The sequence below is a fragment of the Mus pahari genome, chromosome 13 (assembly GCF_900095145.1).
Source record: "Mus pahari chromosome 13, PAHARI_EIJ_v1.1, whole genome shotgun sequence".
Taxonomy (NCBI): Eukaryota; Metazoa; Chordata; class Mammalia; order Rodentia; family Muridae; genus Mus; species Mus pahari.
In genome coordinates this window covers 29,902,275-29,916,672 of record NC_034602.1, presented here as the reverse complement: position 1 = coordinate 29,916,672, position 14,398 = coordinate 29,902,275, and the positions used below count along the sequence as shown (strand labels likewise).

The 14,398-nt window shown below is 47.8% G+C and overlaps 1 protein-coding gene across 4 annotated transcripts in view; it reads left to right on the top strand.

The window, feature by feature from the left end:
• The window catches only part of Tbc1d14 (TBC1 domain family member 14), a 90,110-nt gene that overhangs the window by 68,186 nt on the left and 7,526 nt on the right, over positions 1 to 14,398 (top strand). For all 4 annotated transcript variants that reach the window (XM_021210300.1, XM_021210303.2, XM_029545127.1 and 1 more), the window contains 4 exons: positions 1,096 to 1,190; positions 5,145 to 5,216; positions 5,875 to 6,003; positions 8,579 to 8,688. In XM_021210300.1, coding sequence (XP_021065959.1) covers positions 1,096 to 1,190; positions 5,145 to 5,216; positions 5,875 to 6,003; positions 8,579 to 8,688 — 406 coding nt within the window. The remainder of the gene's footprint in view (positions 1 to 1,095; positions 1,191 to 5,144; positions 5,217 to 5,874; positions 6,004 to 8,578; positions 8,689 to 14,398) is intronic.

Sequence of the window (14,398 nt, the reverse complement as noted above, 5' to 3'; positions counted from 1 at the left end):
AAAAAAAAAAAAAAAAAAAAAAAAAAAAAAAAAAAAAATTTAAGGATTATATTTTCCGGATTTTATACTTTAGGGATTTCAATATTTAAGATGAAAGTATAAATGTAGGTAATCTATATTAGATAATGCACATTACCTCACATAGATCGCTCTCTTGTTCTATCTCACCACTTACTTTCCTCATTGTTTGTTGTTGATGGTAAGTAATATCAAATTAGATGGTAGGTCATCATCTGTTACTGATCTGTGTCCCTACTTGAACCCCTTCCTTAGGGTTTGTTAATGGAAGAGTACTTTACCTCTGCTCCTGTGGTCTATTTCAAGGATACAGTGTATAACTAGCTACAAGCCATCATGTTGAGGGATTTCCTCCTATCTGAAAGTTTGTTACCTTTTGATCAGTATCTCCCCGGTTCCTTCCTGCTTCATCCTCCCCTGCCTCTAGTAAACCTGTTCTGTTTTCTGCTACTTGGAGTTCAACTTTTTTACACTGCGTGTACAAATGATGTCACACAGTCCTTATCTTTCTATTTGGCACAATGCCCCTCAGCCCATCTGCTGTCCATACCTGCTACCTTTTCTTATCTGTTTCCCTGCAGACAGACAAGTAGCTTGTTGAGTTTCTTGACTACCATGCATAGTGCAGAAGTGAACATGGACACGCAGTGGTCTTTGCAGATACCACTCCCGTTTCCTTTAGTTGCACAGCCAGGAGTAGGATTGCTGGATTGTGTATGTTTTGCTTTTAAGATTTTGAGGCAACACATAACATTCTCTCCAGAGATTGTTTAGGAGAAAGGCTGTCTTTGTTATGATTCCTCACTCCTGCATTCAAATATCAAATTAGATTTTGATTTTTAGATTCTAGAAAATAATCTGATGATGTTCCAGCTCATGCCATGAGGCATTTTGATCCCCAGAGTGAGAGATTCTGCACTTGCCATGCACACTTTATGAAGGTGGACACTGTAGGCAAGGCGTAATTGATCTGTACATGGGAAACACTTCTCTCCATGTCTCATGTTCTAAAGCTTCAGAGCCTGGTAATGGCCCATGTCTGTGCTGAGGCGTGCATGACTTTTGCTTTTTTGACAGATGCTGGGTTTTCAGCAGCAGACAGAGAGGCCAGTCTGGAGCTTATTAAACTGGACATTTCTAGAACATTTCCTAATCTCTGCATTTTCCAGCAAGTAAGTGGTGGGGATTTGTCACAAGTGTGCCTTAAGTTTTATGAATACTGAGCACATGTATTTGTAGTCATGTTTGAAAGGTTAGTTAGGCTTTGGGGGGGAATAAGGTTTGGGTCAGGGTCAATGCATCTAGATGCTTAAAATGTGTGTAGCTGGCTCTTCCTGAGCACACCTCTGCCTTAAAGGCAATTGGGTCTATGTAAAGTGTGCATGCCAGAGCTTTGGCTTTGGCAGGCGGTGCAGAAGGGCTTATGGGTGGTTGTGGTATCAGAGTTCCTTGGTGTGCTTGTGTTTTTAGGACTGTAGGTAGCTGTGTCCATTTTGTAGGAGCCTCAGTGTAATTTCAGGGACCTGCTGAAAGGAGAGTCAGAAATGAGTGCCTTATAGCCTTGGTGTAGCCAGGATGGGTGACTGAGCAGAGGTGGTGGGGTTTCTGAGATGATGAGCCATGAATTTGGGGATGGATTCTTATCTGGATGTTAGTGGATCAAGAAAGGCCTCTCCTCAGAGAGCCTTTGAGCACCGATGAGAGGGGGGTTGGACTTAAGAGTTCTCTCTCAAGGCCTTGTGTTCTTTTGAGTCAGGAAATGTGACCTTTGAAGCCTCTTTCTTGTAAGCTAGGAGTATCGCCAGCTCTCCTTCATATTTCTCCATCTTTCCCTTCTCTGTTCTCACTGCTTTATTCGAGAGTCCAGACAGTGTAGATTACCACTGCAGCCTTCCTCACCTCTCCTGGCTGCCCTGCCCCCTTTCACTCACCTTGCCTGCTGATCCTGTTAGAATCTCCAGTCCTACATCATGGTTCCCAGTTTGTTAACATGCCTTGTACACAGTGGCTGACTAGGAAAGGGTGGTGTAACAAACTGGAATGAGTCGGTTAAGTGGCTGCAGAATGAACAGGCTCAGAACAATGAGTTTAGGCAGGCTTGGGGTGAATGTTGGGCTGGACAGCCTTGACAGCACAAGCAAGGCACTGTCCTCTTTCGAGGGGCGGAGAATCAGGTGATCTCCAGGAGGAAGGGAGCAGTCCTGTCTGCATACACTAGGTTTAAGTACTGTAGTCTGGCAGAGAGCAGGTGCCAGGCAGAAGTGTTGGGACCCAGTTCTGTGCAAGAATGAGTGTGGAAGACACAGTTGTTCCTGCAGCCTCCCTAGAGGGGTTCTCAGTTTAGTGAATGCAGCACTGGTGAGGACTGTTCTTCAACCAGACCAGAGTATGTGGAGGGCAGAGTTCTAGGACTCTGGATTGTGGCTGAGAAGCAGGCAGAGCATGACCTGGCCAGGCATCAGGGACTAGCCAGCTTCCGGGGCAGTGCTGGTCTGAGAACTGTAGGTGCTTGGGGAGGGAGCAGTCAAGAGGAGTCTGTAGAGTCCAGTGACAGGGTTAGTGCTGTCTCGGTGATTCCACAGAGCAGGGACCCCATGTCTAGGTGTGGAAGAGCTTAAGACATTGGCTACCTTGAGCTGCCAGTGAGCATATGATGTCCCTTGTCTACTTTGCTCCCCACCTGCATTCCCTCACTATTTCTCTGGCCTCTGTGCCTCTGGATTGGATCAGGGGAGGAAGATGAGGACCCTGGTGGTACCTGATGGGGCTTTTATTTTCTCTTGGCTTCCTGTCTCTTAGTTCATTTGGAAATGTTCCATTGAGTCTTCAGGGCTCTTGCAGTCAAGGCAAGGGGAAAAGTCTATACAGCTCTATAGCTGTCCAGAATTTTGGCCTAGTGTTCAACCCCTGGGAGTACTGCTCGGGCTTGGTGGCAGGCATGGACTCAGCTGGGAGTCGTCTTCAGAATAGTCCTTTCTCTCTATGAAGGATTGTCTTTCTCCTCCTAGCCGGCTTTTGTAGACCTCAGCCCATACCTTGCAGCCCACATCCTGGTCATCTTGGAGGCCTTCTGCTTCCGGAATACTTGGGCCTTCCCACCTCAGTGGGGCTTCCTGTAGCTCTGAAGGGGGTTAGGCAGCTGCTTTACAAAGGGGCTGACTTTGGCCTCTGTTCATCTGTGGCTAGGGATGACCTCCACAGCCTGACAGGGTTGTTCATAGTCCTTGACGCACAGAGGGAAGCCATTGGTGCTATACTGACTGTAAATTATCCTGGACTATATTTGAAGCTAAATGACAGTGAGGTCCACCAAAGGCTGAAGAATTTTCACCAGAGACAGCCCAGAACTGGGGCCACGGGAGTCTTTAGGGCGAGCTTGTGGTTCCTGGTCTCTTGCCTGCTGGAGAGGAACTTCATAACCTTTCTCATTAGCAGAGGTAAAACTGGAGATTTGAGTCAAGGAGGCAAGTAGGCCTCAGAGCAAAACAGGCCAGGCTTCCCGGCATGTTTCTGAAGGCCATACTGTGCTGTGGGCCACACCTCAGTGCCATGGAGCCCTAAGAACCTATAAAGGCTCTGCAGAGGCTGAGGGCCCAGCTTTGCATTACTGGGGTCTGAGGGGGCTTATCCTGAAACATGGTCCCTGAATTATGCTTCTGAAGTGTTGAAATGGACAGTCCCTCGGTGCTTACCTGGGAGCAGCGGGTGAGCTCAGAAGAGGGGCCGTGGAAGCGCTTATCCCTTCGGGGTAGGTTGTTCTCTCAGGCTTCCTTTAAGTGAGACTTATTTGGTCAGTTGGCCCCAGAGGTTTTTAGAATCTTGGGAATAGAAAACAGTAAGGTGAAGACTGGGGGGAACCTGAGAGTCTAGTTGAAGCGAGGGCACTCAGGAAAAGGAGCCGGCACCATAATGAGGGGATGGAATGACAAGGTGGAAAATTCTCCAAGGAAAGATGAGTATAGTTTCTTCAGTCTCAGATCACATCAAACCTCTCTGTAGTCACTCTAGCCCTCAGGTCAGCTCGTGGATCTGCCACCATTGTATTGTCCCTAGTCCTGCATGTGGCCCTTCCCCCACCTCACTGTATTTTCTTTATTTAGTTCTTTGTACTTTGAAAATATCTCTTCTTTGATAAAGATTTTTGTTTTTTGTTTTTTTTTAAATAGAGAATGTAATAGACTATGCTGGGAGTTGTAAATCCTGCATTTGCGAGGCTGAGTCAGGATTAATGGGTTTTGGCTATTTTGGGATATACAGTGAGACCCTATCACCAACAACCAACCAAACCAAACCAAACCAAACCAAACAAAAAGTGTGATCATCTGGTTCCTGTCATTCCTTTGTAAGCCCCCAGAGGCACCTGTGGAGAGACTACCTAGTCATATGCCAGAAAGCATATTTATCCCTGCATTATCTGAGGCTGTGTGGTAGGCGACAGGAGCTTCAGGTGGGTCCAGCCAATCCCATTAGAGTGTCTCCGGCACACTAACAACAGTGTGGGGCAGCTCTGGCCTTGTCCCCTTGTTCAACTAAGTGGAGAAAGCTGACAGTTTTGTAACAAATTACAAGAGCAAACGGAGATCTTAGGAGGTTGTGGGGAGGGCACCGGGAGAGTGCTTGAAACGAAATGTCGTCTACTAGGAGCTAAAACTTAGAACATGCTTTCCAAAGCTGCTGTTCAAAAAAGATGCAGAGGAAACAGTGACAGGAAGGAAAGAGAGGCAGGAAGGATCATACTTGTTGTGGGCACAAGGCTGAGTCTCAACAGCCTTGTCACTTGCTCTGAGGAGTCCTGGCCACCTGACTTACCTACTGAACTTGAATGGAGCATGCCTTTATAACAGGGGCAAAGGCAGGGTATTTCTCAAGGGTCTGTGCACAGCTGACCCTTCAGCTTTTGTAGAGAGGCTTCATAGAGAGAGTTGCAGACTTCTCCATTAACAGCGAGTTACTAGCTCATTTATTAATTGCATAATGCATCTAGAGCTGCCAGCATAGTGCTCAGCAGAGGCCCTTGTGCGTGACCAGCAGGGTGACAGTAGGCAAAGTAGCAGCAGTGTTACTAGATGCAGTTCTGAGACTAACAGTACTCATGCATGTGTTGATCTTGGTGTCAATCCTTTTAGGGTGGTCCATATCATGACATGTTGCACAGTATTTTGGGCGCTTATACTTGTTACCGGCCGGATGTGGGTTACGTAAGTGATGTTTTCCAGTTTTATTTAATGATGTTATTATCTATAAAGAAAGTTAAAACATTGCCCATCTTTTACATTGAATGTCATTGTGGCTTTTTGAGGACTATGAAAAATCTTGAGATGAGTAAGTTGGTTCAGTGTCCTTGGACAAGCTGGGCTGATGCAGCTGCTCTGTGGCATGCATCGCAAATTTAACTAGATGTGATGGTCGCTTTTTGCACGTGATTTACCCCTGACATTAGATAGAAGAGGCTTTACCATTAACCATTTTTCTAAAGTGTGCTGTCGCTATTCCCGTGATTTAACAGATGTGTATGTGTGCATGGTCTTAAGCCTGATAAATTCATATGTGTGACCACAGCACCACAGCCAGCATGGCACATACCAGAGGGCAATATTTCAGATGCCAAAGGCCTACAGTGGGATTGGCTTATGGTTTTCCATTAGGAGAGGGTAGGGGATGAAAGGGAAGCAGGTGGTAATGACCAGAGCTGTGGCTCTGTGGAGGGTGGGTCTGGTCTGATGGGTTTATTTAGGTGGTGGAAGGGTAGGTGTGTGGGCCTTTTTAGTGAGAAGGTGTTTGGTTCCTCATGATAAATAAGAGCTGCTCTGACCTTTTGGCCACATTAGTTAACATCACCTTTCTCTCCTTCCTCAGGTTCAGGGCATGTCCTTTATAGCTGCAGTGTTGATCTTGAACCTCGATACTGCAGATGCCTTTATTGCTTTTTCTAATCTTTTGAATAAACCCTGTCAAATGGCGTTTTTCCGAGTGGACCATGGCCTTGTGAGTATGCTCTTTGTATATCCTAGTACCGTGTCTTTATGCAGCAAGAACTAGCCAACCATTCTGTCTTTTCAAGGCAGGAAATGCATATTCCCTTTCTAATGGGCTGTTTATAATGAGGGGATCATCACTTGAACTTAAGAGTGGAAACATACGGGCCATCACCTCTCGCATGCACTGATTAATGCATTCTCCTGGAGAGAGTGTCTGAAACACTGTACTCTTTATGAGGGTGGAAGGTGACTTCTGTGCAAGCCCAGGCTCTGTGGGTTAGGGAGATACAACAGCAGCGTTCTCAGCTCTGTTGAATAGAGGGCCGGGGGCTGATGTACGCTGCTGCTCACTGTCACAGTGAGATGCGTACACAGGAGTAAGGTATGTTCCTGACCATGCTCCCGTACTCCAACAGGGCAGTGATTTAGTATGTTGTGCAGATAGATGGCCTTTACCATTGGTGGCCTTTAAGAACCTCCCCCACAAACTTCACAGCTGAGTCCTTTGCATAGTTCAGATGCGGGGACAGACCGAGGAGAGAAGTAGCTTGTCCAAGACATATCTGGTACGTGGGAGAACTAAGGTTTGAATCCACTTCAGGTCCCAAACCTTGTTCTTTCTGTGAGAAAACTCACTAATCCATCAGCTTCTAAGTTGGAGTTGCTTTGAATTCCTGGTCCTTACCACTCGTCTGTCCAGACCCCAACTCTCTGATGATTCACATCAACTGGGCACTTCTTCCTCAAATGACCCTGTTCTGAAGCTGCTGCTCACTCTGGCTGTTAGGGGAGTGTCAGCTATGGCCCTACAGGAAGATTATTTGGTATTCTATTTCTATAGCTGAGAATGGCTTTGGTACAAAGTTTTTATAAGAATTGGTTCTGAGAAAAGTCATAATTGTGAAGAAAGCATTATATAGAGAGATTGTTATTACATAAGTATTTATAGTTGTAAATATTAGAAGGGTTTAAAATGGGGTAAGGGGAAATGGGGTGGTAAGTGTACCTGCCAAGACCCCAGTGCAGCTGTGTCACACTGCTGTGCGAGGAGTGGGAAAGACACCTAGGGCTGCAGTCCCTCTGTGTCACCGTAGGGAATTAATCTCATGACCACCATCACTTATCAACAGGGTCTTCATGAATTAGAGTTTTTATCATAGTTTTGTCCAAATATTGTTCAATATTTTGAGGCCAGGTCTTACTGTGTAGCCCAGGCTGGCTTCAAACTCCTGGTCCCCTGCTACTGCCTCCCAACTTGTGGGATACAGGGCGCACCCAAGGCCTGGCTTGCAGTGTTTCTGTGCTTTACGTTCTCTTAACTGAATAGTTACAGGAATTCCTTTCACAAGCAGATGAAAACTTTCTAAGAAAAAGAGTCTTTAGGAGAGATTCACACCCCGAATAGCTTATTGCTGCTAACTTACTGCTGACTTACTGTCTGCATTAGTCCTGGCTATCAATTTAATTTGTTTGTTTGGTTTTGGAACAAGGTCTTATCTGATAAGCCAGCGGGCCTTGAATGCAGAAGCCCGCCATCTCAGGCTCCTGACTGCCAGAGCTATAGGTGTGTGTCATTGCACCAGACTCTTAACTTTCCCATTCTCTATAGAGTCAGATGATACTGCTTCGGCCAGTTTGAGCTTTCTCTCTTGACTACAGACTGAAGAGAGGGAGAAGCAGCAGGTTCTGCTGAGTGGGACCTTTGCTCTGGGCAGCACTGGCAACCTTCAGGCTAGGCGACTGCTGTGGGCTTTCCTGCTCAGATGGAGGGAGGCCTCTACACACAAGTATCTCTAGACGTTGCCTCCTGTCCCTGCGCTCCACAGTGTAGTCCTGTCAGGAAAATGAGTAAAAAGTCAGGGCTGGGCCCCGCCTCTGCCCCTGGTGGACGATCTGTAGAGCAGCCCCCCACTCCCATCACCCCACCCTCCCGAGTGGCTGCGCCCACCCAGAAGGAGCTCTTCTTTATGTTGGTTGCTTCATGCTGTCTCTCCCCTGACCCTGCTTTCTTGCTTTTCTTACAAAGCTTGTAGGAGCCTAGCCTGTTTCTGCTTTCTCCTTGGGTGGTCTTTCTTCACAGTGGTCAAGGCCTGCTTATTTAAGCTGGAGCTGTGTTGTTCTTCCCTCAGACTCTGGTCTCATCTGTCTCTCCCTCTGGAGGCGCTCTCCCTAGGCAGCAGGCTTTCCAAGCCATCCCACACAGCACTCCTGTGGCTTTCATGCATTCCAGGGTGTGGTTCAAGTCCCAGCTCTACCCTGACTGGTACTTTGCCCCCTGTGGCAAGTTAAGCACCTGCTGTGGGTTTTAGTGTCTTCCCCTGTAACTTGAAGAAATGATGGGATGTGGACAGAGCTGCCCTGGGAAGCTGAGAGGCAGAGTTATACTTATCTGCATGTTACCTGGATAGCAGTTATTATATTCTGAGTGTGCAGAGCTCTTGACTCTTGTGGATTAGAAAATCATGCTGACGACTAGTTTACTCATGTGCCTAACATTGTCTAGTTGACGACTAGTTTACTAGTGTGCCTAACATTGTCTAACTGACGACTAGTTTACTCGTGTGCCTAACATTGTCTCCTAGATGCTGACTTACTTTGCTGCATTTGAGGTGTTCTTTGAAGAAAACTTGCCGAAACTGTTTGCGCATTTCAAGAAAAACAACTTAACCGCAGACATCTACCTAATCGATTGGTAAGACTCGGCTTTTCTGGTTTCCAGAGTACTTCTCGTCCCTGCTTGCTTCCTGTTGTCACTGCCAGCTTCTTGGAGGACTCACCTGAGTTTCCTTCTCCTGCTTCCCAGTGCCCCTCTGCTTTGAACACCTATTGTGTATTCTCCAGGACTTGACTGGCCCTGACTCGCTCAGTCTTAGACCTATCAGTTCTTTTTTTTTTTTTTTTTTCTTTTTCTTTTTTTGATTTTTTTCGAGACAGTGTTTCTCTGTGTAGCCCTGGCTGTCCTGGAACTCACTCTGTAGACCAGGCTGGCCTCGAACTCAGAAATCTGCCTGCCTCTGCCTCCCAAGTGCTGGGATTAAAGGCATGCGTCACCACCGCCCGGCAGGAGACCTATCAGTTCTTAAAGCACCATTGCCAATCCATTAAATAAGATGTCTCTGGGCAGCAAGTCTGTACCAGACCTTTTACTAGAAGTCCACCATGTAATATGGGGGCTTGAGTAAGTGTGGTAGGGAGAAGCAGCATGTGGGCCTCAGCTTCAGATACTGCCCAGCTGCAGAGACTGAGAGAGAGGAGGCAATGGACCTCAATGTAGGCTCAGGGAGGTGTGAGGAACCACATGTGGGGCCTCAGAATAGCATAGCAGCTAGGCTGATGGTGTTGGGGACCATTGCAGAAGGCTAAGGATAGGGGTGGGGGTTTGGGAAGCCAGAACATCTGGGTCTCAGAGGCCAAGCTGTGGGCCGTAGGACATGGGGCAGTTTGTGCTTGTTGTCTAAGTCAGGTTGAAGCAACTTGGGAGGCAGGAGTTCCCGGGCGAGAGCTTAGTGAAGGAAAGCAGGGTGGTGGGAATTAGGGAGAGGAGTCATTGGCAGGTTTTAGGATGTGTTGTGGACTTGCCAGGGGATCGTGGTGCTGATGAGGTTGCTGATGGTGGTGCTGAGGAGGGATTGCTGGTGTCAGCGGCTGATAGCTGAAACACAGAGGGACCAGATTTGACTTTGAGCATGAGAATTTTGAGGGGCCTCTGGAAGACGGAGATAGAAGTTTCCTAAGAGCTGTAAGTAGGGGGCTTCAGGATTATGAGCTTAAGCAGTAGGTCAGCTAAGTCTTTGTAGAGAAGTAGTTGTGTCATCCTCAAGGGTACCAGGTTGAGGGCCAGGTGACAGCAGGCCTGGACCTGAGTGCTTCAGAGGACAGTTGTCATGTGGTGGAATAATGTGCCTCAGTGACCCTGTGTCGCAGGCCGGGCATAACATACTGCACCATGCTCTGCTCCAGTAGAGACCATGATCATTTTCAGGGTGACTACTCTGTCTTGGAAAAGGGGTTCTTTGGGGGGGAGATGTTACTTGGCCAGAAGGGCCATCTGGACCACAACACTAACTCAGAGAGGTAAAATGAGCTTGTTAGCTACTCTGGACAGAGTGCTGGCTAGTTTGGGTTTCTTCTCATTTTTTTCTTCAGTGGGCAAGAGAACTTCTAGAAGATAATTCTAAATACTGACAAAGTGTAGGCCAAACCACTTGATAGAGCATACCTGCCTACATCCTTGGGAATGAGTGTCAGCTATCCATTGTGTGGCTCCTGCCTTAACCTGAAGACTGGTCTGGATTCGACTTAATGTATGTGGGTTTGGTGGCTGCACTTGCAGCAGAAGCCACTGGAGCTGATGTTGCTGTAGAATTTAAACACCAGGCTTGGATTGGCTTCCATTTAGGATACTCTGCTGTCCCATCTGCCAGTCCTACATATAAATGTTTGGGGTGCCCTTTTAAAAGGATACCCTTGTTTTACAGATGGTTTCCCCCTCTCTATGAACATTTTGAGTGCACAGGTGGCTTCTTGCCGTCCTAATTTATCTATATTTGACCCTCACCCCTGAGACTGTGAATCTTCCTGACTTAGAGCAGAGAGCAAGCATCACTGAGAGGCAGACCCTCCACACAGCCAGAGCCTAGATAGCTACCTGGCCTTAGAGAAGCCTTGCACAGGAGCCTTAGAGTCTAGGTTGGGGGTTCAGATATCTTTCTAACTGTGGCTTACAAAATGCTCCATGACAGGACACTAAAGGGTGACAGTAGAACATTAACTTGTGTGTGCTGAGACAGAGGCTCCGTGAATCAGAACCACCATGACAACGTGGACAGGGTTCTGAAATGTTCTGTTCTGTGGATCATGGTCCACTGTCACTGACGATGATGGCTGTGTCCTGAAAGTCATGGCCTAAAGGGCAGCTCTGTTTGCTCCTGTCCCAGCCTTCAAGACCGTGGGTCTAGGGTGTCCACAAGGAAAGGAACCTTGACTGGGTTTTTCTTCTGAGACCTTCGTGCCATGATGTGGTTGAGGCCTGAGGCCTTCTGAGTACTGTGCTTCCCGAGAGCCTGCAGTATGTGCCCTGTTCCTGATGCCATGCTCTCTCTTTCTGGAATAAGATCCAAGTAGGATACCCACTGTGTATGCAGTCCCCATGCTGGGCTAGGCCCACAGGAAGGCTCTGGGAATGCTGTGCTAAAGTTGAACCAAGTTCAGGGAGTGCCCTCTGTTGTCCTTACTCTACTAGTCATCTGCAGAAAGCCCTGTTGGCTCTCAGTGGGTGCTGATGGTAAGAGCAAGTTCTACTCACTGGAGGCTGCCATGTGAAAAACACTCAGTGCTTTGTCCCTGAAGCTTTTTCACCCAGTGTCACCCTCTAGTGTGTGTTCTGTTTAGTGTGTCCTGTCACCTCCTCAAACTACATCCACACTCAAAATTACTGGGCCTGCCTTCATGTCACTGTGCTCTGCATAGTACATAGGATGTATGAGGAATATCTGGGCTCAGGGATCAGCAACTGTGCCAGCTCCTCCTCCCCTGCATGGCTGCTCTGCCCTCCCCCCTCCAGCACCCATGCTCTCAAAGCATCTTATGTTTTGCAGTTCCTCTTGGAGACTCATAGTTCACTCTGTAGCCTCAAGTCCTTGGCTGGACAAGGACATTTTTATTTCCAAGGGTCCCTAAAGCCATGTGTCCACTTGCCCTGCTGCACAGACTTCTCCCTTACTAGCCCTGCAGGACAGAGTTTTATGAAGGAAACTGGAAGGGCCCTTGTTTATCTGTAGACTGTCTGCCTCTCTGCTGTAGATGTGAAGGTCAGAGCAAGGGCCTGTCAACTGTCTTCACTTCCTGTGGACTTTTGAGTGTCCTGATTTCTCTCTTGTGTCTAGTGGCAGAGTTATTTGGGGATCTGAGTTGGTTTTATAACTATAATCTTAAACTAATCAAAAGACCTAGCAAAGTGTTCCATAGATGATGACACCTTGAAATGAAGAGCTGTCATCTGTGAATTTTCTCCTTGGGCAGGTCCTAGGAAGTGACTGTCAGTGATTTGGGTTTCCATTGTATTTTGTTCAAAGTTCATTCATGTGTCTTAGTGTCTGGGCTGTGGATCTGTCCTGCAACGCCTTGGGAGTAGAAACCACAGTCTGTCTCTGTCTCTGTCTCTCTCTCTCGGTCTCTCTCTGTCTCTCTCTCTTTGTGTCTCTGTCTCTGTCTCTGTCTCTGTCTCTCTCTCTCTCTCTCTCTCTCTCTCTCTCTCGCTGTGGTAAGAGCACCAGAAGGCCTTGGTAAGGTGAAGGGACTCCACCCACACAGTCACTGACTGGGAGCAGGATGGAACCTTAAGTCAGAGAGGGAGGGGAGGGGAGGGGAAAGAGGGGAGGAGAGGGAGGAGAGGAGGGAGAGAGAGAGAAATGAACACACTCCAGCACGCTCTGGAAATGTGCTGGCTAACTAGGACATTGAGTGTGGTAGAAGGTAGTAGCAACCGGAGCAGTACTGGCATGCAGCCCTTGTGAGGTCAGGCCTTACCGTCACTCCTAGTGTTGGATCAGAGAGGATTCTGCTGAATCCTCAGGCAGAAAATGGTTCTCTGACTGCTCTTAAGACCAGGAGTGTTTCTGGACTCTGCCTGAATTTGAACCGAATCTAGCTGTCCTTGGCTTTGCCTGCATGCAGGTCTATACTGGGAGTTGGCTGCCTCAGGCCCAAGAGTTCTCAACCAGCAACCCTGTTGTTCCGGTTCTTAACTTTCTTAGAAATATGGAGAACTTGGGTAGGGTAACAGCTGAGGGTGCTTCTGAACCCAGTGCTGGGTGAAAGGCTCATTTCTATAAATCAGTCAGGTTGAGGAAGTTGCACAAAGCTAAAAGTTGGTGCCAGGGCCTGTAGGTCTAAGTCTTCAGCCATAGTTTCTCTGAGGACATGGTAGCTAGGTGACATTTCCTCCACCCTAATCTGTGATCAGGTTTCCTACCATGCCCTCTGTTTTCAGTGTCATCCTTTGCAGAGTAGAGGTGAGACTGCCTCTTTTTAGGTTGTAGTAAGGAGGCATGCTCCAAGCACAAGGGTGCTCCCAGGTCACTGTTTGCAGCCTCACGTGTAGCCAGTGTCTCTGCAAGGAGGACTCGAGGTACAGCTGGCGTGGAAGGGGCCTGCACTCCCTCCATACTTCTCCCTGGGCCTTTAGGTCTTTTCCTAGCTAACCTAATACAAGCTCAGATAAGTGACTGGGATGGACATGGCTATATAAAAATATTTCTCTAAGTTGCAAAGGCTCAACAGGAAAGATTATTTCTTCTACCCATATGTATTTTAGAGAAATGAATGCTCACAGCTCTGGTGTTGCTATCTTGAAAGCCCATGCACTGGCACAGCAGCACAGAAATGCCTTGCTCTGCAGTAGTGGACTCAGCCCTCAAGGTGCCTTGCTCAGTAGGTAGGTCAGGGTTTGCAGTGGCCTGGGGAGGGAGCAAAGGAAGAGTTCTTCTTGATTTCTGTCTTCTCGCTGTGGTAAGAGCACCAGAGGGGCCGGGCCTGGTGGCGCAGGCCTTTAATCCCAGCACTCGGGAGGCAGAGGCAGGCGGATTTCTGAGTTCGAGGCCAGCCTGGTCTACCAAGTGAGTTCCAGGACAGCCAGAGCTATACAGAGAAACCCTGTCTCGAAAAACCAAAAAAAAAAAAAAAAAAAAAAAAAAAAAGAGCACCAGAGGGTCTTGGGAAGGTCAAGAGACTTTACTGTCCACCCTACTTCTGTGCATAGTCACCAACCCGGAGCAGAATGGAGCCTTAAGTCAGAGAGAGGATGTTAATTTGGGCCCCGAGATCAGGGAAAGGCTATGTGCATACATCAGCCCTCCCACTCCATCCAGTTCTGTAGGACAAGGGCCATCTGGCATCAACTCCTGGCCTGTGGCTGAGCCAAGTAGCTCACTAGTCTGTGAAGTTTCGGCCCGGCTCCTTTTCAGTGACTCTTGAGTCTGAATGTGGTTTGAAATCTAGCTAAACGTGTGCAGATTCCTGGCACTAAAAGATAGAGAAGAGAATGGGGACGCCACCTCCAAGTGTCTGAGCTGGGAGAGGGGAATCTGAAGGAGCTGCTGAGCACTGACAGTCTGAGCCTGAGGAGCACTTGCAGTCCAGAGCAGAGGACAGAGAGGGAGCTCATGATTTGATGGCTGTAGATGGCCTCTGACGTAAGCAGAGGCACTTTTAATGTCTGCTGGAATCTGCAAAGCCCTAAAGGGATGCAAGGCTACAGAGAAATAACTCAATAATGACAGATCCCCTGGTGCCAGCACTGTACTGTCTCTGAGAAAACTACGGCTGCTTTGAATGGCAGATAGGGAAGGGATACATGAGGTACAATGTGAACATTGACAAGAAACACTTGGTTATGACCATGT